General features: G+C 42.4%; 2 protein-coding genes across 2 annotated transcripts in view; one reads left to right on the forward strand and one right to left on the reverse strand.

Moving 5' to 3' along the window:
* Positions 1–986: 986 nt before the first annotated feature.
* Positions 987–21,535, reverse strand: part of gckr (glucokinase (hexokinase 4) regulator) — a 50,139-nt gene continuing 29,590 nt past the window's right edge. The window contains exons 22-23 of the transcript XR_006107148.1: positions 21,418–21,512; positions 987–1,156 (exon numbers count right to left, since the gene is read on the reverse strand). The gene's annotated coding sequence lies outside the window, so the exon portion shown is untranslated. The remainder of the gene's footprint in view (positions 1,157–21,417; positions 21,513–21,535) is intronic.
* On the forward strand, positions 7,829–19,659 carry rp1l1a (rp1 like 1a). The gene is made up of 8 exons (XM_042512821.1): positions 7,829–8,062; positions 8,253–8,645; positions 8,746–8,989; positions 9,134–13,929; positions 15,871–16,806; positions 17,047–17,305; positions 17,465–18,168; positions 19,207–19,659. Exons 1-8 carry the CDS (start codon positions 7,829–7,831, stop codon positions 19,657–19,659), a joined length of 8,019 nt encoding a protein of 2,672 aa, XP_042368755.1.

The following is a 21,535-nucleotide window of genomic DNA, read 5'->3' on the forward strand; positions in this document are numbered from 1 at the left end:
CTTCAGAGGGAAATATTGTACTTTTAACTTCACTACATTTATCTGATAGCTTAAGTTACTTTACAAGTTGTTGTTTTTTTTTAATTAAAAAAAACACAAGAAGGGTTTATGAAGTAGATTTTGTTATTTTTTAATTTAAATGGGTTTTGGGGGTGTTTTTCTATTTTCTTATCGATTCTGAAGTTTGGGACATTTTTTTCCCTCTCTTTATAATTTTAACTTTTGGACATTTAATTGTATTCTTTGAAATTAATATTAGTTTCGGATTTTTTTCTATTTTTATTTTTATTTCGAAGTTTGACGCGTTTTCTTGATTGTTTTGTTTGCATGCATTTTTTTTCTTTTTTCAATAGTTTTTGATTTTTTGGGATGTGTTTTTGTCTTATGATTTTTCTGCATTGGGTACTTTTAATACTTAAGTACGTTTTGCTGGTTCTACTTAGCTTGTAAATATTCTAGCCTTTAATGTTGCCGTAAAAAACCTGAGCTGCATTAATTTGAAGGTCTACATCAGCGTACTTCCGGTCAATACAATGCTATCTTGACGCGCGTGTGAACATGCGCCTCATATCTGCGATCTGCGAGGTGAACTGAAGGCGCAGCGCTGCTCGGACCGATGTGGCAGACGGAGCTGTCCACCGCTGCTCCACCTGACTTCAGCACCTGACAGCTTCATGTTTTTATCTGGACCTCATCAGCCAGTGATCTAACGTCATCATCACATCGGTATGCGTCAGGAAAGGTGAGATTCATCTCTTTATTTTCCCTCAAACTCCTGTGGCTTTACAGCAACATGCACTTTAAACTCCTGTAGATCAATCTGCGCGTTGGTCACGTTTGGTGTCATTTTATAACTATTTTCTTGTGTAGTCTCTGTGTTTAGGAGGAGGTACGCACATATATAATCTCTATATACACGCACAGTATTTGTTTGTGTGTGAGATCCAGTTGTGAGGATGAGGTGAGTCACACACACCTGCTTATTGGATGAGAGACAGGGAGCAGGAGGGACTGTACAGGGAGGAGTGAGTGGACATCCAAACTAGGCCACACATGGTATAATCTGCCCTCTGCTTTCTTCTTTATTTGTCCCCCTGATTAAACCAATTACACTTCAGCTCTGACCAGCGGTGGAGGAAGTATTCACATCCTTCACCTAAGAAGAACAAACAGGGGAAATACTCTGTTACAAGTCCTGCATTGAAAATGGTACTTGAGTAATAGTAAGGAGATATTATCAGGAATATGTACTTTAAGTATTTAAATACACTAAATGCAGAAAAATCTTTAAAAAGTGAGAAAAATATACCAAAACCTTAAAATGATTAGTCAGAAAATATATTTAAAACAACAAAATTACACACAAACACACACACACACACACAAAAACCCCTCACAATTATTAGAAACTAAAAAAACAATTAAAAGCGAGAAAAGAAGAAAAAAACTGTGTTCCAATTAAATTTCCAGCTGAAATGGGTTAATATTAATATTATCTAATATGTGTGTATGTGTTTGTAAAAAAACACTCAACATTATTAAAAAAAAAATAGAAACCAAGACCCTTAAAATTAATTATAGAAAAATTAAACAAGAAAAAGACTTTAAATTTGTATCAAAATTGCTAGCAATACATTGTAATAGTGTAGTGGAGTAAAATATACAATATTTCCCTCGCAAATGTAGTGGAGTCAAAGTATAAAGTGGTAAGAAAAGAACAGACTCAAGTAAAGTGCAAGTACCTCCGATTTGCACTTTAGCACAGTTCTTGAGTAAATGTACTGAGTTAAATTCCACCACCGGCTCTGACAGGACTCTGTTTACTTTTGTTTACATGTTAAGAGGCAGAAAATTAAAGTCTCTGTCTGATTGTTGTTGCGTAATACCAACAACAATGCAGAGGTGATGATTTCCTAGATTTATCCGCAAGGAATTCCCATCAGCACCAGCAGTTTTCCAGAGACCAGCTGCCTGATGCTTCACTTTGACGCTCCTGTCAGCACAGGACCTACTCATCCCTGACTTCCTGTCTACCCAGAATCCTCTGAGGCCCACCTCCTCTTGACTGTCTCTCATAAAAGCTGTGAAGCAGACACGGACTGATGAATGAGGGGTTACGTAAGTCGGGATGTTTAAATGATAGTAAAAGATTTGTTGTGTAAACTGCACTTGGTGTTCTCAAAAGCACCACAGTGTCTACAGTAACTTCGATTTTGAGATTTGTTTTTCTTTTTTTGCCGTTTTTAAACTTGAATTTAAAGTGCTTTCAGTTGGCGTTTCAGTATGGTGTCCTTGAAGCGCAGCAAGAGGCTGTTCTTATTGAATCTGAAAGTTTGAAGGACTTTTGTGACAATAGTCTGCTAAAAACTCTTTCAATTTCATATTCAACCTGAGTCTTATTTTGTAGTTTTACTTAGAAAGACAAAACCTCGATAGACCCCAGAATTTGGTTAAACTGGACTGAGAGAAAAAGATCTTGAAAAAATGATTACCAGCTTTTAACACATAAGGCATTTGAACTATGAGCTTATTTCAAATTAAGTAGACTTGTTTAATTTTTTACAGAGTTCATATTGCGCATAGCTCCCAGATGCAGCAGGCAGCTGGTTTCCATAAAAGAAACAGAGAAAAAGGAAATAGCAGACCAACAAAATTAGAAGCCAACATAAGAAGCCGCAGCGCTCTCATTTTTTAAGCCAGTGTGAATGTATTGGTATCTTGTGAAACTAGACAGCCTCAGCCAGTGATAGTCAACCTGTGGCTTGTGGGCCAAATCTGGCTCCTCCAACTATTTTCCAAGTTACAATAAAAATAAAGTGATTTAAAGGATCCCCCGCACCCCTGACAAAGGTAATAGCTAAGCCCCTAATGTCCTAAAATCTGTGAAATGTCCCAAAATCCTAGAATCATCCGATGAATCAGAAAATTGTACCAAAATCCTAGAAATATTCTGTAAGCCTAAAATCATCCTGAAATCCTAAAAACGGCCTAAAATCCTATAAACTTTCCAAAATCTTAGAAATGAGCTAAAATCCTAGAAACATCCTTGAATCTTAGAAATGAGCTAAAATCTAAGAGAAGTTTTCAAATCCGAGAAACATGTATGGAACTATACTATACCTGAAATTTAATCATAACTTTTGTTTCAGCGTGCCACCCCAAGATTTTCAGTGGCCATTTATGGAGCCATAATTCTGACGTTGTATCCAAACATAGCGCTCTGCCTCTAATTTTGGTTCATTTAAACAGGGTCAAAGAAATAAACTAAACAGGGATAAATAAATGCTACTTGTTTCTCCTAAAAATGGTGGTTTGCTGGTTGTAATGACGAACCGGTATTAATTTGCTCATCACTGATTTGCCACCACTCCTCCGATAATAAGAACGAGTTTGAACCGCACAGCTCAACAGGAGCAGTTGGTGTTTTCAGTGATTTAACAGCAGGCACCCTGCTGTCAGACAGATTGTCTATAATTAAAATCCTCTACGCCTAAGAGCTGTGTGTGTGTGTGTGTGTGTGTGTGTGTGTGTGTGTGTGGGAGACGGAGGCATAGAAAGAGTCAAATAACAAAAAAACAACAAAAAAAGAGAAGGAGGGAGCAATATGTGCTGAAAACCTAAGATCTCTGATTTCAAAGTAAAACCTCTGACACTCACACACACATACGGACTCTACAAACAGACCACTGCAGACCAGGCCACCTCGACACATTTTCCGCTCTACCATCCACATGATGATAAGTTAAAAGAAAAGAAAAGAAAAGAATCCATCATAATTGCAAATTAGCATGTGCCTCTCCTCCAGGTCAGGTGCCTCGTACATAAGAACATCACTCGCCTTGGCCTCACCATGGCAACCCTGCTCCTTCTTAAGCAGGCTTTTCATTCTATCCTTAGCCCCCCCACCCTTCTGTCTTCTCCTCTGTCCTCCTCTCTCCATCCGCCCCCCTCCTCCTCCTCCAACCGTGCACCTGATTACCAACTGCCATTTTTCCCAGAGAGCCGTGGAGCAGGGGCTCTGCTGTACATCTTAGTGTATGACTCAGAGGAGGCCGCCACACACACATACACACACATCAAAACGCATAGTGCTGACTTCTGGTCTGACTCAGTCAGTCAGACCCTGCACGGACTGCTTCCCCGACTGCTTTCTCACATCTCTGTGGACCATGTTTCCTGAATATGTGAGTAGTGTGTCTATTTACTTGAAAAAATGTGATTAAATAAGTGGTAGAAGTTGTTCAGAAGTACTTATGTAAGCGTTAAAAATCTCTTAAATTTGTGCATAATCATAGAAATTGTTCTTTAGGTGACTTTAGATGGGTTGTAGTTAACAGTGACCTAGAATTAGTGGTAAAGTAATCCACGGTGATAAATGTGCTAAAAATAGATTTTTTGCTGGTATATCGTGGTCAGAGACATGCTAAAAGGGCAAGCGCACAACGTTAACAATGTCTTGTTAAAATATGGTATTGATGATTTTTTATGTCGTTTACTGTCTCTCAAGAATGTACACTTGGCTAATACTTTCAGTGGTAGAAGTATTCAGAGCCTTTACTTAAGTAAAAGTACCACTACCACCCTGTGAAAATACTCTGTACAAGTGAAAGTCCTGCATTGAAAATGGTATTTAAGTAAAAGTAAGTAAGTGTTATCAGAAAAAGTATGCAATGCAGAAGATATTAAAAAAATACATGTACAAAAAACTAACAATAATTATTAGAAATTTAGAAAACTCAAAACTCAAAATTGCTAAAAAAAAAAAAAAAAAGGAGAAAATTCAAAAAAGATTTTAAAAATTAGGAAAAAAAAACCCTTAAAATGATATCAAAATTAAAAAAATAACAACTGTTAAAACTCAAACAATTTATTAATTTAAAAATAGAAGGAGAGTTAAATGTTGGCAATTCATTTCCAGTGAACTGACTGATTGATTGATTGTTGCAGCTGTAAATGTATAAACTGGTGGTAATTTAATTTATAAATATACATATTATATCTTCTTATGATTTTTATGCAAAAGTAAAAGTATAAAGTAGCATGAAAAGCAAATACTCAAGTAAAGTACAAGTAACTCAAATTTATACTGAAATACAGTACTTACTTTAGTAAATGTACTCAGTTACATTCCACCACAGTGTACTGTATATTTTCAGGTAGGCCTCAGCAAAGGAAAATAATTGAAAGCAGAGTAAAGTACAGGCTGACCTTTAGTCCAGCTGCCAGTCATATTCTCTTTCATCACTGTTTTGTTGTTTTGTAATGCTTTGATTAGAACCCAGTGATTAGCCACCATGTCCTATTTAAAAATCATGTATAAACGTGATGATATTTTAGGTGTGAAGTTGTTAATAGAAATCGAGCTGAAGAGGGATTAAGCAGCAGAGCGTCACGTTGAGTGTCAACAGCAAAGAGCAGTGATTTGGCCTGCAGTCTCATAGCCTCATAATGCCTGTTAAGCCTGCTGGTAACGTCCTCATTCCTTCATAGAGAATCATCACACTTAACAGTCATTATTGACGTTATTATCATTTCTACTGAATATAAGAAGCAAAGTGTCACTCTGGCTGTCGTCTCCTGCACTGATTCACCTGCTTATGTCACAGTTTTTTTTTTATGTGAAGATACACCAATTTTGAAAACATATCTCAACTAACTAGAAAAGTTTTGCATCACTTTGTCAATCAGTGCGTTGAGACGTTTTAGAAAAGTGAAACAGTGTTAATTACGTACTGTGTATTATGCAAGCTGTTCAGAAGCAGGACAGTCAGTTTTAACGTCCGTTCCAAATAGGATTTCTATATGTGTGCTAGGCCACTACACTATATATAGCAGGCTGTGGGAAGCTGTCTTTAACATCTATACAGATATGCTTGTAGTTCATAATACATTATGTGACTGTTTTCTGATTAAAACTGGCGCCAGCACAGAGGTCTTTTATCCATTTTTTGAGACAATGGGAATTATTATGAATCTTACCCCTTTGAACCCTGGGTGAATGGCCTTGATTTTTTTGAAAAACATAGGGAAAAGTCTAAAAGGCTATGAGCAAAATGACCTAACAATTAAAAAACATAAAATTCATTTAAAAAAAAAAAAAATAGAAAGGAAAGAAAAGAAAAAAACTAGGAATGGCCCAAAAAAGTGCTTAAAAATATAGTAATTATGTAAAATAAAATATAATATAAAATATATAATAATATAAAAATATAGTTTAGTTTTTGACATTTTTCCTCAACTTAATTTTCTAAATTCCTAATTTCTTGAACATTGAAGGACACTTCTTGCTCATTGTGTATTTTTTCCCACATGCTTTTGCAAGAAATCAAGCAAATTTGCTCAAGGTTCAAAGGTTTCAATACTTGTAAAAGGCGTCTGAACACAGCATATAAAACCGTGATGGTGATCCAAGTTTCAAAGGGTTAAAGGAATCTGGTTATTTTTAGGCATGCTGATTATTAAATTGGAAAGTAATTTGGGGAAAAAAACTCTTCTGGGTTGGTCAGGTAAGAAACGGTTTAGCTAGCAGCTTACTGGTTTGATTTGGATGACTTTGTAGAGAATGTCTTTCCCTGCTGTGGCCAAATGACACATGTAACACCCTTATATGCCAGGTAGTCCTGTTAGTGGATGTCCTCAGCTAAACCCCCTGATTAGGAGTTGTGACCTTGTGAGTGTGATTAGAAAGTGTGTTAATGGAAAACTAAAAGGCTACATAACACATTGAGAAGATAATAAGATGAAAAGTGCTCTCTTGAAAACTATGAGAGATGCATTGTTTTGGTAATCAACATGGGTGCACTGTCAAGAGAAGCAATCAAGGTATTTGTTTGGGCTCCCACAAAAAAATATTTGAAAGGGGCCACTTATATCAGATTTTGCAATGACATCTATTTACCACATTGAGCCTCCCCTAAAGGCACTACATAGTGCACCTCTGCTGCCCCAAAACTTAAGTGGGGCTTCTTCTACCAACCGAACAACAGCACAACACCTTTCTGGATGCCAAAAACAAAAGAAAAAAAGAAGATGAGGAAACTTAAAAATCTGGGTACGTAGTTGTATGCCTCAGCGCACCAGTCAAGTTGTACTTACAGTTTACATCCATGTCAGTGAAAACATGGATACTTCGCACACATCTTTACCCGGCAGCACAGAAGATCTATAAACTCAGCACAGTTTCAAGGTGGGCACTCAAGGTTCATCAGTTACGGCCAAAAACATGTTTTATGAGGTCACTGTGACCTTTGGCCTTTGACCTTTAGATTCTAATCACTTCATTCTTATGTCCAAGTGGATGTTTTTACCATATTTGAGGAAACTTCATCAAGGCCTTCTTTAGATATTACCTTCAAGAAAAGACGGATGCAAGGTCACAACGGCTTTGACTTTTGAACACCAAAACTAATCAGCTCATCCTTACATCTACTCAAAAGTTTGTGGGAAATTTGAAAAAATTCCCTCAAGAGGCTCTTGAGATATCACATTCGCAACAATGAGACTGACAAGGACACAGTGGCCTTGACCTTTGACGTATGACCTCCAAAATCTAATCAGCTCATTGTTGATTTCAAGTGAATGTTTGTGTCAGATTTAAAGAAATTCCCTCAAAGCTTTCTTGAGATATCACGTACACAAGAATGTACAACCCGAAAACATAATGCCTCCAGCCTCACATAAAAACAACACCAGGGGATGTTGGGGGGCCTCGGTGGGCTTCATTGCCCTGGGCTTGCCCAGAGTCTAGGATCACCACTGATTCAACAACTTCTTTATATTCCGTGTTGCATGTTTGTGTGTGTCCCTCAGGTGTGTGTGAGATCGCATTATGCAGTCGGTCCAGACAGGGATGTGGGACCCCCGGCCCCCATCTAAACATGCCTCGCCCCTCCCCCCACGACCCCCCTCCAACTCACGCCCCACCTATGTGACCACAGCCACCCCGGCCAAGCGGATCACATTCTACAAAAGCGGCGATAGCCAGTTCGGGGGCGTCAGGATGGCCGTCCACAAGCGCAGCTTCAAATGCTTTGACGCCCTGCTGGACGACCTTTCCCAAAAGGTTAGTGGGAGAGATATCAGAGCTCTGATGTCAAGATTTCTTTTGAAGCTGGCTGTGTCGATGCAGCTGTAGTTCTACTTCCTTAAATGTTTCTCTGCTGAATGAAAACTGACCTGGAGACACACTTGCAATAGATTGACACAAATATGGACTGTATTTAAAATATGTGTCCATATGTGTCCACACACAGGTGCCTCTGCCATTTGGCGTGCGGACTGTGACCACTCCCCGCGGCACCCACGCCATCAAACACCTGGAGCAGCTCCAGGACGGCGGCTGCTACGTCTGCTCAGACCGGCGCCAGGCAAAGCCACTCAATATGGAGCTAGCCAGCAAACGCCCGAGCATCTGGTACCATCACAGCCGCAGGCCCCAGCGGCCGGAATCATCGTCCACAACACCGCCTGGCCATTTCTCTTACAGGCAGCGGCGGATTCTCCTAGTGAAGAACAGCGAGCCAGGGATGAGGAGGAGCATTGTGCTGGGTAGGAGGTCAACCAGGAGCCTGAGAGCGTTTCTTGATGAGGTGTCTGAGGTGATGCAGTTTCATGTCCGCAAGCTCTACACTGCAGAGGGACGCAGGGTATGAAGTGGTTTGTTTTTGAATGTATGATCATCATAATGAGTAGGTTTTGTGGTTGCAGATGACACTGAAAACTGACACTGTGTGAATTTGTTTCCAGATTGACAGTGTACAAAGCCTGATGACTTGTCCTGGTGTGTTGGTGTGTGTCGGCCGGGAGGCCTTCAGCCCAATGCTGGTGAACTTTATCAGGAAGAGCTCAGAGGAAAAACTGCCTGGTCTCGGCCCCAGGACTCCTGGAAATGGGGCCCGATCTCCTGCTACACAAGGAGCAAGATCCCCACCTCGTGGGGCTCATTCCAGAGCCAGCGAGTATAGCGAAGGGCATGAAAGCAAGAAAAATGGTAATTTGGTAGACTAATATGCATTAGTGGGTGGGTAAACACCCAGTGCACACACTTTAAATTTGAACTCAAGAAGTTAGAAGAGTAAAAAAATGAAATTCTGGTTGCATTTAAATGTGCTTTTCTCTCTCTCTCTCCATTTAGTTAACTTTGGTCTGGAAACCAAAAAGAGCATCATCCACCCTCGGTCAGATTCGTCAAACCGCTCCACCCGATTCTCCTTGTCTTCGGAGAAGTCATATGGCAACGGTGCCTCCAGAGCGGCTATTACAAACGATGACATTGAAAAGCGAGTCCTGGTCAATAAAGATGGCAGCCTCTCAGTGGAGATGAGGGTGCGTTTTCGCCTACACAATGACGAGACACTCCAGTGGTCTACACAAGTTAAAAAATCCCCGTCTCTGACAAATGAATGCTGCCCTTTGAGCCATGCCCCGCACCATTACCTGCAGCAAGGCCAATCAGAGAGCTGCTCCGACCCTGATTCCACGTCCTTCGACCCAGAGGGTATGGATTATTCAAACCAACCTCTGCAGGGTGTGTTGGAGGGGAGCCATTGCCCCTGCTGCTACCAGAGACCACAGCAGCAGTATGACTTGTGGGAAAACCCAGCACACAGCCACAAAAAGCCTCCTGTCCCCCCCACACACACATCCAGTCACACCCATACTATGGTGCGACATACACACTCTTCTAGCTCTTCCTCATCATGTAATTCCAGGAGGGTGGTGCGCTGTCGAGCACGACTCGCCAATTGCGGAGGAGGTCCGGAGCAGAGCCAGCTAGTCCAGGAGGAGATGTTTGTGTCGGAGGAGGTTGAGCGCAGAGTAGAGGTGGAGCAGGATGGAGACACCCATGTAGAGGTGTGCAGGGTGAACAGATGCTGCAGCCGCAGTGAAGTGGTTGCAATGGATAGCAACCTACGACCACTTAGTAGGAAGTCGGTGGAGGATGAGCTAAGGACGGAGGAAGACGGGGAGCGTCCGCTGTCTGCAGTCAGCAGCTCCTCTCATGTCCTGCAATCACTGAAAGAGGACCAAGATGATGACCTGCCACCCAGCGCCTCACAATGCTGTCACAGCAATGAACCATCCCCATCCCCAACCTCCCTGACTCACTTGAGCGACAAACCAACAAGCAACATCTCAGCCAGTTCTGTCCATTCTACTGAGAAGTATGAGGAAGAGGAAGACAGAGGAAGCAGAGCAGTATCTGAAGCCTCTTTTTGTCAATGTGGTGCAACCACCCCACATTCAACAGCAGAAGCAGAGGAGATGGATCGGGCTACCAGTTCCTGGTCCAAAACAAGCAGAGTGTCTGGCAGGTCCCCAAACCTAGAGGAAGAGGGGGCTGCAGATGATGAGGATGAAGAGATAAAGAGGGCTGTTAGTGGCTTGTCTGGTCACACAGGACTCTCTCTTCAGTCATCTAGTGTATGTCCTAATTGTGGAGGCTGCAAACGGGGGGTTAACTCTAGTTCTACTAGCAGAGCATCACAGAGGTCCCGTGATTCCCAGGGAGCCTCTCCAAAGCCTGCAACACCCCTGTCCAGCCAAGAGAATGCCAATAATGAAAGTAATGACTCTGAAGGTTCAGCTGTGTCAACACAGTCCAACAAGACCAACCTCACCAACTATGGGCGCTGTTCCGCGATATCAAACATCCTGGAGGACAGAGCAACGAGTGCCATGTCCACAACGTCCAATCCTGAAGCAGAACAAAAGGAAGAAGAAAGGGCTCCTAGTGCCACCTCAGCCATAAGCAACAGGTCCAATAAATCACACAGGTCTGGCTGTAATGGCAGCACCTCTGTTGCAGCAGAAAAAAGGGAGGAGAGAAGCCCCAGTGCCATGTCAGCCCAGTCCAACAAGTCTGCAAAGTCTCATAAGTCCAACTGCAGCTGCACAGCTCACGTAAAGACAAGAGAGAACGCAGAAGGAGAGAACTCTGTAGAGAGAGCACATAGCTCATTATCAGCCAAATCTGGTGCTTCAGCAAAGACTAGTGCTTCAGTCAAGACAAGAACTAAGGTGGCCTCCCCAACAGCTGTGGCAGACGACAGCACAAACGAAAGAACTCCCAGTGCTCTTTCTGTCAAGTCTGGCAAGGCAGAGAGACCTGACAGTGCCCAGTCTGCTAAATCAGCTAAATCAAATGTGTCAGCAAAATCGGGCATATCCCATAGATCCACTTGCAGTCAATGTGCAAAAGCAGGATCACCAGCTGATGAACCCGCTATCGAAGCAACAGGACTGGAAGAAGGAGCGGATCCAGAAGAAAGAGCAGCAAGTGTCATGTCAGCCAAGTCCAATCTTTCTGCCAAGTCAAATAAATCCCATAAGCCTACCAAAGCTTCGGAAAGGTCACTTTCTCCCAGGTCAGGTACTGAAGGAGATGGAAAAGAAAGGGCAGCAAGTCAAGCATCTAACCGATCAGTCAAGTCAAACATGTCTGTCAAGTCTTCAAAGTTGTGCAAATCAAACAATAATGGCAATGAAATTGCAGCATCTCCAAGCTCAGATGAAAAAGACAATGAGCAAGTAGAGGAGGAACAGCAGAGGCCTGAAAGTGTAATATCTGCTAAATCAGCTTCCTCTGCAATGTCTAAAAGTTCAAGAGTGGCCTCTCCAGCCAAAGACACAGTAAACACAGAGGAGGACAAAACAGAGCACAGAACCCCCAGTGCCATGTCAGAGAAATCGCACACCTCTGCTAAGTCCCAAAAGTCAAATCACGCTGCAGCGTCTCTAGATCCAAATGAAGCTGATATTCCTTCTATTGAGACAAATGGAGAAGAGAAGCAAGATGAAAATCAAGAGCGGGTGGCCAGTGCTATGTCTGTGAAGTCAAAATCTTCAATGAGGTCCGGTACTTCTCATAAGTGTGACAAGAGTCCCAAACCGGTGTCACCAAGTCCAAATGTTGTCACCATTAAAACGCCAGAAGGGGTCCATGAGGACGAAAATGAGACAGCAGAGAGAGCCCCAAGCGCTGCATCGGCTAAATCAGGAAAATCTAATGTTTCAACTTTATCGCAGAAGTCCAATCATAATGGAACAGCTAATATTGCTGTTATTGAAACAGCAGATGCAGATAAAAATGTTGTTGAAGAAAATGCGCCAAGAAGTAAATCTCAAGGGCAGACGCTCTCACCCAGAAGATCCCCACGGACCCACTCACCCAAATCTGCAACCTCCAGTAGTCCTCAGTCCCCTGCACAGCAGTTGTTGCCTGGAGAGACAAGAGGGCAGAGTGCCTTGTCGGTTCACTCCGCAACCTCTGCGAAATCTGGCAAATCCAAATGTCGCTGTGGAGCGGCTTCGGCTCTCGAAAAGGCAAAGAAGGAAAAAGGGGAGGAGAAAAAGGAAGATGAGGAGCAGAAAAGCGAGAAGGCTTCTGAGCGGGCTGCCAGTATACTGTCGTCCTCGTCCAAAAGACCAAGGAGAGAATCAGAAGGCACGGAGCAACCGCTGAGTCGAAACTCATCTGGATCAGTCTCTCTTGGGTTGCCAGAAGACCAAGAAACAGCTGACTCAGACAGTGGCAAGTCCAATGTTTCTTTTCACGCAGACGCTGGGAGAAAGTCAGCAACAGAGCAGTCCGCTATGAAGGAAGAAAATGACGGAGCAGGGTCTGTCATGTCTCAAAAGTCCAACCCTAAAAGCATTTTGTCTCACAATCGTCCAGCAGTTGAGATCCCTATTATTGAAACACCAGGAGGGAGTGAGGATAAAGGTGACGGAGAACAAAAAACAGAAAGAGGAGCCAGTGCACATTCAACCAAAAGCAGCAGTTCTCACAAGTCCTGTTGTAAGTGTGGAGTCAAAGCAGTGGCTCAAAAGCTGGACAGTAAGACTCCGAGTGCCAGCCCAACCAGAGAAGGAAATGACCCTGAAACAGGAAGTGTGAAGTCTGCTTCAACAACAAAAGCAAGCAATTTGGATGCCCCAGAAAATAGGACATCCTCTGCAATGTCAGTTGCAAGTGCTAAAGTTCGGAGCAAGTCCCCTGCAAGTGCCAGCGCCAAAAATGCCAATGCAGCTGGAGATTCAGGAGAGAATGACACTGAAAATCAGGCCATCAGTCGACCACCTAGTCAGGCAAAAGGGGAAGACAGTGCAGACAACAAGGTAGCAAGTGTCCGCTCCAAGAGTCCCTGCTGCCTCCGTCCCAAGTCAGCAGCTTCAGCTCACTCAGGGTCAAAAGCCTCAAAAGGAGAGAATTCAGTCAAAGAGCTCAAGGCCAAGTCCAGCAGCAGTGTCAAAACGTCCAATTCTCAAAAGAAAGACATCAAATCCTCAAGCCCTTGTCCTTTACACAGCCAGAGACCATGCAGCAAGGCTGAGACCTGTAGTGAGAGCACTCTGTCTCAGTCTCTGTCTGCTGCGGACATGCTGAAGGAAACCATGGCTGCTGCACGACCACACAGTCGACAGTCAAAGGCCAGCAAAACCAGTGACAAGTCTGAAAGTAAAAAGTCTCGGAAGAGCAAGAACCAGGAAGAGCTGGAGGTGTCTCCTGACTGCCTGCCAAATGCGTCCCCCAATGAGGTTGTCAGCGACTGGCTGCGGAGCATCCCCGCCAACAGCAGCATACTCGCGCTTGGTGACGAGCTGAATGAGGAGGAGGAGCAGGAGAAGGTGGTGGAAGAGAATCCTGAAGAGGAGGTAGCAAAGGAGGAGGAGAGTCCTGAGGATGAGGAAGTGGGCGATGAGGAGAAAGATGAGGCTCAAGAGGAAGAGGAGAAAGAAGAGGAAGCTGAATGTGATGCAGCAGAGGAGGAGAAGAGTCCAGATCAGACTCCAGGTGACCCAGCCTCGACTCCCCCCAACAACCCGCAATTAAGTGGTGACTTCCTGCCCAGAAATTTGCATTCTTCAGCCGCAGTGATGAAGGTTCTTCTGAGCTCCTCTCTGGGTCGATGTCAGAGCATGCCGGAGGTAAGATTATAACTGTATGAAAACTGTTTTTTGTCCCCGTGATTATAATCACAGAAAAACTATCAAGGTTCATGCTGTCTGTCTGTCTTTAGGATGACACTATAGAGTCAGTCAAGTTAGTCAAGTCAGTGTTTTTTTTAAATAGTGTTTTTAGTTAGATGCCTAAAATAAGGTCTGTGGTTGAAACAAGAGAGATTAAGAGACTTAAGAGATCACATTTTGTTCTACATCAGAAAACTTTAAGTAAATATCCCACTTGTGAATTTGAGGCTGTTGCTAACAAGAGCTTCGTTGTGGTGGCAACATTACGTCATGGGACCATGATGTAGTTAGTTTATATCCTAATTTTAGCTTTTACATCTGACGATTTATGCTTCTAAAATCATTAAAGTGGTGCTAAATTGTGAAGACTATCACTGAACAGAACTTATGAGTATGAGTATTGCCACAAGTTTTTTTTTTTCAACAATCAAAAGGGAAAAATCCAATTGGCTTTTTGTCAGGGGAACCAGGGCGACATGAATTTTTGGATCAGCCAACATCCTGGTAGCACTGCATTAAAGCTGCATCTAAATACTGTTAACATTGCATTGGACCATTGCCTAATTGTTTTTAGCAATTAACTTATTAATATATACAATTTGTCTACTGAATATTTTTTTGTCAAAGCAATAGTCTACAACCCAAAAATATTTAAGTTTCAATCCTATGAAACAGAGAAAAGCTGCAAATCTTCACATTTTAGAAGCTGGAATTTGAGTACGTTTGACATTTTTTTAAACTTGAAACCTGGACTGACATCGCTTTTTATTGTGCTGCTTTCAGATGCATTTCATAATTATTTAAACCTTTGAACTCTGAGCAAATTGGTGCAATTTCTGTCAAAATCATGGGAAAGCTAAAGCCAATAAGCAACTTGATGATAAATGTTCTACAAGCTGCAAGAATGTTTTTCATTTAGAAAATTATTTTATAAATGTTAGGGCAAAATTATGTTTATAATGATCACACTTAAGTATTTAAAATTATATCAGCATTTTAAGCACTTTTCTTGGTTATAATTTTTTTTAAAAATGTATCATTTATTTATTTATTTTACTAATTTGCAGGTCATTTTCTTGTACTTTTTACTAATTTCTTGCTAATTGTTGGGCAATTGTTATGTTGCTCATTGCCCTCATCTCATGATTTTGGAAGACATCAGGCCAATTTGCTCAATTTTAAAGGGTTAATTTTTGCACAAATCTACTACAGATCAAATATAGTGCGTAACAGAATCATCAATACATTCACATTCAAATGATTATCACATCAATTTTAAACGAGGATCGCAGATATATGGTCACTGTCACATGATCATCATTTTTCCCCCTGTTGTAGGCTACTGGGATAACTTTAAAGGCCTTAAGAGGTAATATTGCGGCTTCTAAATAAGTTTGGAATAGCTGCCCACAGACGCCGTGGGATGTGACCAGCTCGCTGTATTTGGTTACTCACTTTATTTGTTTGATGATCTTTGGGTGTTGACTGATGTTAGGAGAGTTGCTGTGTGATGCTAAACTGATTTGTCACGTCACAAAATCAAAATACCCCAAAATAAAACAAGCCATTTCAAAAACAAAGTTCAAATCGATAGGGAAAAAAAAGACAAATTTATCAAACAATTAAATTGAGATTTGACCAAAAAACACAGGGATGCAGACTGTGTCCTCTTCTTCCCTATTGACTAATTTCACACACCCATAAAGGTTTGCTAGAAGTGGCTCTATCAACTGAAAGTATCCACTAAATCAGAAACGAAAAAAGTTGAGCTTTGGAGAGACATCTGAATAAAATAAATAGAGGCATGTGTAGCTTTTCAAGGATGTCTAATTTACAGGGAAATAGTATGGACTGCATGAATGTGAGTTTAATTAATGTATGTAACATAATCTTCTGTAGGTGTCTCCAGTTTACGGCCGTAGACTGAGTAATTCAGCCTGGGGGCTCTTGGACTGTTTGGCCCAGCTCCAGCTCATTGAGCCCACAACGAGCCCCGGCTACAACCAACAGAAGGACCGCATGCAGCAGTATGATGACATCATGGCCATCCTTCAGTCCCTCTGGCTCACTGAACCCAGAAACATTGAGGTCAAGGAGGACAGGGACGGCAGCAAAGAGCAGGTGACTCCTCCAAGGTCCTCGTCAGGGGTGGGGATGAGCAGTGGCTCCGCAGGATCGGGGAAGGAGAATGGAAATCACGGTGGAGAGCAAAACAAAACGACCTCTTTAAATGAGGATGAGGGAACAGAGAAGGCTGAAGAGGAGAAGGGAAACGCAGAAGCAGAGAACAAGGAAACTGAAGCGGAGGAGAAAGATGCAGCAGAGGAACCAGTACAGAGTGAAGACCAAAGTTCGGTCCCTCTGAGTCTGGACAGCCCAAAGATCACAGATAATCCCTCGTCATCAGACAAGAGCTCCGCTCACGACAGCTCCAAATCCCCCACCGATAACGAAGGAGAGATGGTAGAGGATTCCAGCTCAGCCACGCCCCCAACTGTCCTCCGCGCACCTTTGTCAAAGAAACTATCCCAAGACCCTGATCCAGTGTGGGTGCTGCACCTTCTCAAGAAGCTAGAGAAACAGTTCATGAACCACTACATTACCGCCATGGCGGAGTTCAAAGTCCGCTGGGACCTGGATGACAGCCTCATCCTGGACACCATGATCAATGAGCTGAGGGACGAGGTCAGCCGACGCATCCAAAGCAGCATCGAGCGTGAGGTGAGGAAGATCCAGAGTCGTGCCGGCAGAGGGGGGAGGCCGCCCCGGCCGCCACAAAGAGGGACCCTCTCCAGGGACTCCACCATGACGGAGAAGAGGCGTCGGATATTAAAGGTAAGTCCCACAAATTCTTTACATCTAGGGTTCCCACAGACATGGAAAACCAGGAAATAATGTTTGAATAGAGTTTGAATCTTTTATGCTTGAAAAAAAAACCTCCGGGCAACAGGAGCAAGAAAAAAATGGGGTCCTTGAAAAGTCATGGAAAAGTTTTGACATTTTGTCCATGAAAATGTTTGCAAACCCTGCACATCGCTTGACAGTCAGGAAGATAATGTGTGATTTATGTTTCAGGTCATGAAGAACCAGTCAGTGAAAACTGGTGAGTCCCAGAGCGATGAAGATCTGACGGGTGAGTTCAGCGACCAGCGGAGCGAAGACGAGTACTGCCCCTGTGATGCTTGCGTCCGCAAGAAAATGGCCGCCCGGCCTCTCAAAGCCAATCCGCTGGCGGCTGAAGCACCGGTGATGATGGAGTTCGACCTCCTGAAGATACTTCAGCTGAAGAAAAGCCCATCGCCTGCAGCCGTGCCAAAGCCGGAGGAAGATGAAAGTGAGGTCACAGAGGAGGAGGGGAGGAATTTAGAGGTGGTGCAGGAGGAAGAGGAGGAGGAAGAAACTAAAGAGGATATCAAAGCTGACATCGTTTTAGAAGAGACGATCCCAGAGGAAGATGAGGAAGAAGGGAAAGAGGAAGATGAGGGGGAGACAGGAGAAAAGGAGGAGGTAGAAGATGAAAAGGAGGAAAAGGAGGAGAGTAGTGCTGGTGATGAGGAGCAGGAGGAGGGACAAACAGGTGGTGAGGAAGCTGAGGAGGAGGAGGCACCAGAAAATGTAGAGGAGGAGGGAGAGTGCCAGTGCCACTGTGCAAGAAATGAAGGGGAGAGTGACAAAGAAGAATACAGAGAGGAGGAGACAGCAGAAGGAGAGGAGGAAACTGGTGGCAACACAGGAGAGAATGACGCAGGAGATGATGAGGAGAAAGCAGGAGAGGAAGAGAACGCAGAGGACGAAGGGGAGACAGGAACAGGGGAAGAGGAGGAGGAGAGTGACAAGGAGACAGTTAAAGATGCAACAGCAGGTGAAGGAGAGACCACTGAAAATGGTGAGGAAGAGGAGGCAGATGCGGAGGAGGGGACTGAATCTAAGGAGGAAGAAACGACAGGCAGGGAAAGTGGAGAAGGAGAAGAAGAGGAGGCATCTGGGGAAACGGAGGATGACAACGCTGTGCAAAATGAGGAGTCCACGCTGGTGGAGGAGTACGTGGAGGGAAACGTCAGCGCTTCGGCAGAGGCGGAGGATGAAGATGAGGGGGATGATGCCGCTGAAAAGGAGGAGTCACATGAAGATGAAAAAGGAGGAGAGACTGAAGAGCAGGGAGGGGAGGCGTCGGAGGAGGGGAGAACCTCGTCACAGGTGAGATGAATCATGTGCAACCAGAATTTATTCAATTAAAAAAAACTATTGTCCAAGCTGTGTGTTTAAAACGTCCATCACAGTTCACTTTTTGTGCTCAGCTTTGACGCTCTGTACCTGATGTAGTTTAGCAACTGTTCAGGGAGAGCTTTGATTTAACCCCTTATTATCATTTAAATGCAACATATAGGACTGAGTCCTAATATTTGGAAATCCAGGCATTGTGCCTGTGTTTTATTTTAATGATGGCCGATTAAAATTAATTAATTAAAAAGTGCAAAGAAAGTGTCAGCATGACAGGAACTTTACTAAAAACCTCAGAGGGCAATTTCTATTTGTTAATTTCTATTGAAATTTTCACTTGACTTTAGAAGAAAAGGTGCTGGGAAGTTGCTGTATATGATGTTGAAAGTCTCAGTTTTGATTTAACATTTGCTAAAGGCATTCAAGTTTTGAGTTGGAGTTTGTTACATTCCAAATTCTAAATATTGACAGAAAGATTTTTGTTTTTTATTGTAAATGAATTGGCTACGAATCATCGGTATCGGTCCTGAAAAAACAATATTGGTGTATAGCTACATGTGTAATAATGAGCAGACTCTGCGTATGAATAGCAGTTGGAACAGCATCTATTTTAAACAGGCTGAACATGACCGCTGGGTTAAAGTCTGCTGCACCTGAAAGAGGAATCTGACCTACAGTGCTGTACTGCAGCCTCAACACTAAGTCTAAGCCTGTGAGAAAAGATAATCTCTCGATCCAATTAGACAGACTGAACAAATCTGTTTTGTTTAGCAGCAGCACGACGCTCGCACTGATGGACGTCTGCTGTTATTGTCAGAGGCAAACTGTTTCGGGAAAATCTTCGCTTTATTACTGCAGCCTCTCTGCACTGATTGACTCTAATTTTAATACCAATAATTACTTTTGCTGTGAAACAAACATATAGCTGTAATTAGTGACACTTAGCTGCCTCCATCGGACCCAATTTAGCTAATTACAGCTGCTCCTAAATCATGCATCATGTTTGACCCTCAGGGCCAGGGGGTGACCGTGACCGAGGGAGAGGAGGCCGACGCCGAAGACTCAGACACTGACAACAAACGTCCAAGCGACACCAGCGCGGACGAATCAGGACGCGAAGGGGCCGGAACCACAGGAGAAGAGGGGGAGAAAGAAGGCGGAGTGGAGGAAGACGCTGTAGAAGAGTTTAAGCCTGATGAAGAGGAGCAGGAGGAGGAGGGGGGAGAGCAGAACAAAAGGGAGGACGGTGCTCTGCTTCATCAGATCACCAGGACCTCTGTGGAGTCCCAGCCCGGCTCCTTGGAGGACATAGATTCCCCCCAGAATCCTGTAAACTCCATAGAAGTGCCCAAAATCGCTGCTGGTGGATCCACCGGCGGCGGTACGGGCCAGAGGAGGAGCCGCTCGCCGGGCCGGGTCAAACGCCGCAAACCCAAAGAGAGTGACGCTGAACTGGATGACTTTTAAAAAACTTATGAAAACAAACTCGTGGTCACAGACGACTCCCATCAGCCCTACACCAGTTATTTCGGTTAAAAACTGGGACCAAAAACTAAGACTGGAACACTTGAAGCACTTTATCAGACCCGGTGTAGAATCTTGAAACTTGAAACCACCACCTCATCCTATTAAATTATGTGAATTCTATTTGTATATTTTTTAAGTTAATTGTAAGTATATTGTACGTGTATGAATAAGGTATATTTTTAAAACAAAAAAATATATATCATTTTGACACCCATGGGTGTATTTTGTGAAGTCAGGCTTAAAAATGTATTAAGTCATATAGCCATTAATTATGGAGGCTCATATCTGCCAGTGATGGTAATAAAAGATCCTGCGAAATCATTGTGATGAGAAACTTTCTCAAAATCATGACCTAGAATTGTTTCTCACTAGTTCCATAGTTTTTTTTAGATACTATGTCATTATTTTTGCTGGGAAATTTCTTATTATTTATAGATACTAACTCATTATTTTTGAAATACAAAGTAATTATTTAAGGAGAGTTTCTTATCATTTTGAGATACTAAGTAATCTTGAAAAGTTTCTCTTTTTTTGAGAATGTAAATCATTATTTTGAAAGAGTCTATTATTATTTTGAGATACTTGTATTACTTTTAGAAAGTTTTTCATTATTTTTTGGAAAGTTTATCAATATTCTGAGATACCAAGTCATTATTTTGAATGTTTTTCATTGTTTTGAGATACTAAGTAATTATTTTTTAGAGTGTCTCGAGTTATTTTTTTGAATATTCTTGTCATTATTTTAAAATACAAAGTTATCATTTTGAGAAAGTTTTTCAGTATTTTGAGATACTAATTAATTCTTTTGAAAAAGTTGCTTGTTATAATGATTTAACAGGAACTTTTCATTTTTTTCAGAACACTGATGGAAATGGGCTTCCTTAACTGATATACAAAGTACCTTGGAGACCTGTTAGATGGAAGTAGTGTTTGACAGACTCAGTATATTGATACTTGATTTGTGTATCAGTTCAATTATTTAGACTTGACTCATTAAGTCTGTATTCTCAGGGGTGTGGAAGGTCATCTCCTAGCTATTACTTAACTACCTGCTTAAATCTGTAGTCTGTAAAGAAGCGCACTGTTTAAATCTACTAAAGCTCTGTGATGTAACCTGATTACTTTAAAGAAATAGTTTCAGATTTTAGGATCTGCTCACTCTTTGGTGAGAGTTAGAGAATCGATACCACTCTCATACGCTAAATATGAAGCTAAAGCCAGGAGATGGTTAGTTTAGCTCAGCATCAAAAATGGAAGCAGGGGAAACAGTTACCCTGGCTCTGGCACAAAATCTACTTTTGGATTACTTTTCACTCCAAAAGTGATTTCATTCCAAATCGTTAACTGTATTTAAGTAGCTTAAGTGTCTTTTGTTTGAATTTTTTGAAATTCAAAGTGTGTTTTTCCTTTTAAACATGCTAATGTGTAAACTTCAGCACCTGTACCTCATTATATTCATGTAATACAGTTCATGTTGTCATTAACCACACATGCATTTCTTTCCCAGGATTTCAAAACTTACACAAACGAGCATATCTGAGGCAAAACCATCTGAATTTCAGGTCGATGTAAACCTTTTAGTGCTGCTTAAATATAAGAGCTTTTCGTGGGTTTGTGATGCATGCTCTAGATTCAAGTGGGGTTTGCCTAACCAGCCGCGTGGACCAACAAGCGTGAAGCGTGTTACTGATGCCTTACTGTATCCATGGTTATATGAAGGTGGATTGACAGGGACAGATGGGAGATCACGGTCTTTTGCTTCCTGACATCCTGTCTCTCCGTTAGTGGCTCTCCTGCAGAATCAAAGAGCCCGACA

This window comes from Plectropomus leopardus, chromosome 24 (genome assembly GCF_008729295.1).
Source record: "Plectropomus leopardus isolate mb chromosome 24, YSFRI_Pleo_2.0, whole genome shotgun sequence".
NCBI classification, from domain to species: Eukaryota; Metazoa; Chordata; class Actinopteri; order Perciformes; family Serranidae; genus Plectropomus; species Plectropomus leopardus.

What these genes read in the sequence shown, in the direction of transcription:
- rp1l1a (XM_042512821.1), top strand. Translation starts at nt 7,829, where the DNA reads ATGCAGTCGGTCCAGACAGGGATGTGGGACCCCCGGCCCCCATCTAAA. An exon ending in TGGACGACCTTTCCCAAAAG is followed by an intron (nt 8,063 to 8,252) that starts GTTAGTGGGAGA and finishes GTCCACACACAG; the next exon opens with GTGCCTCTGCCATTTGGCGT. An exon ending in GATGTCAGAGCATGCCGGAG is followed by an intron (nt 13,930 to 15,870) that starts GTAAGATTATAA and finishes AATCTTCTGTAG; the next exon opens with GTGTCTCCAGTTTACGGCCG.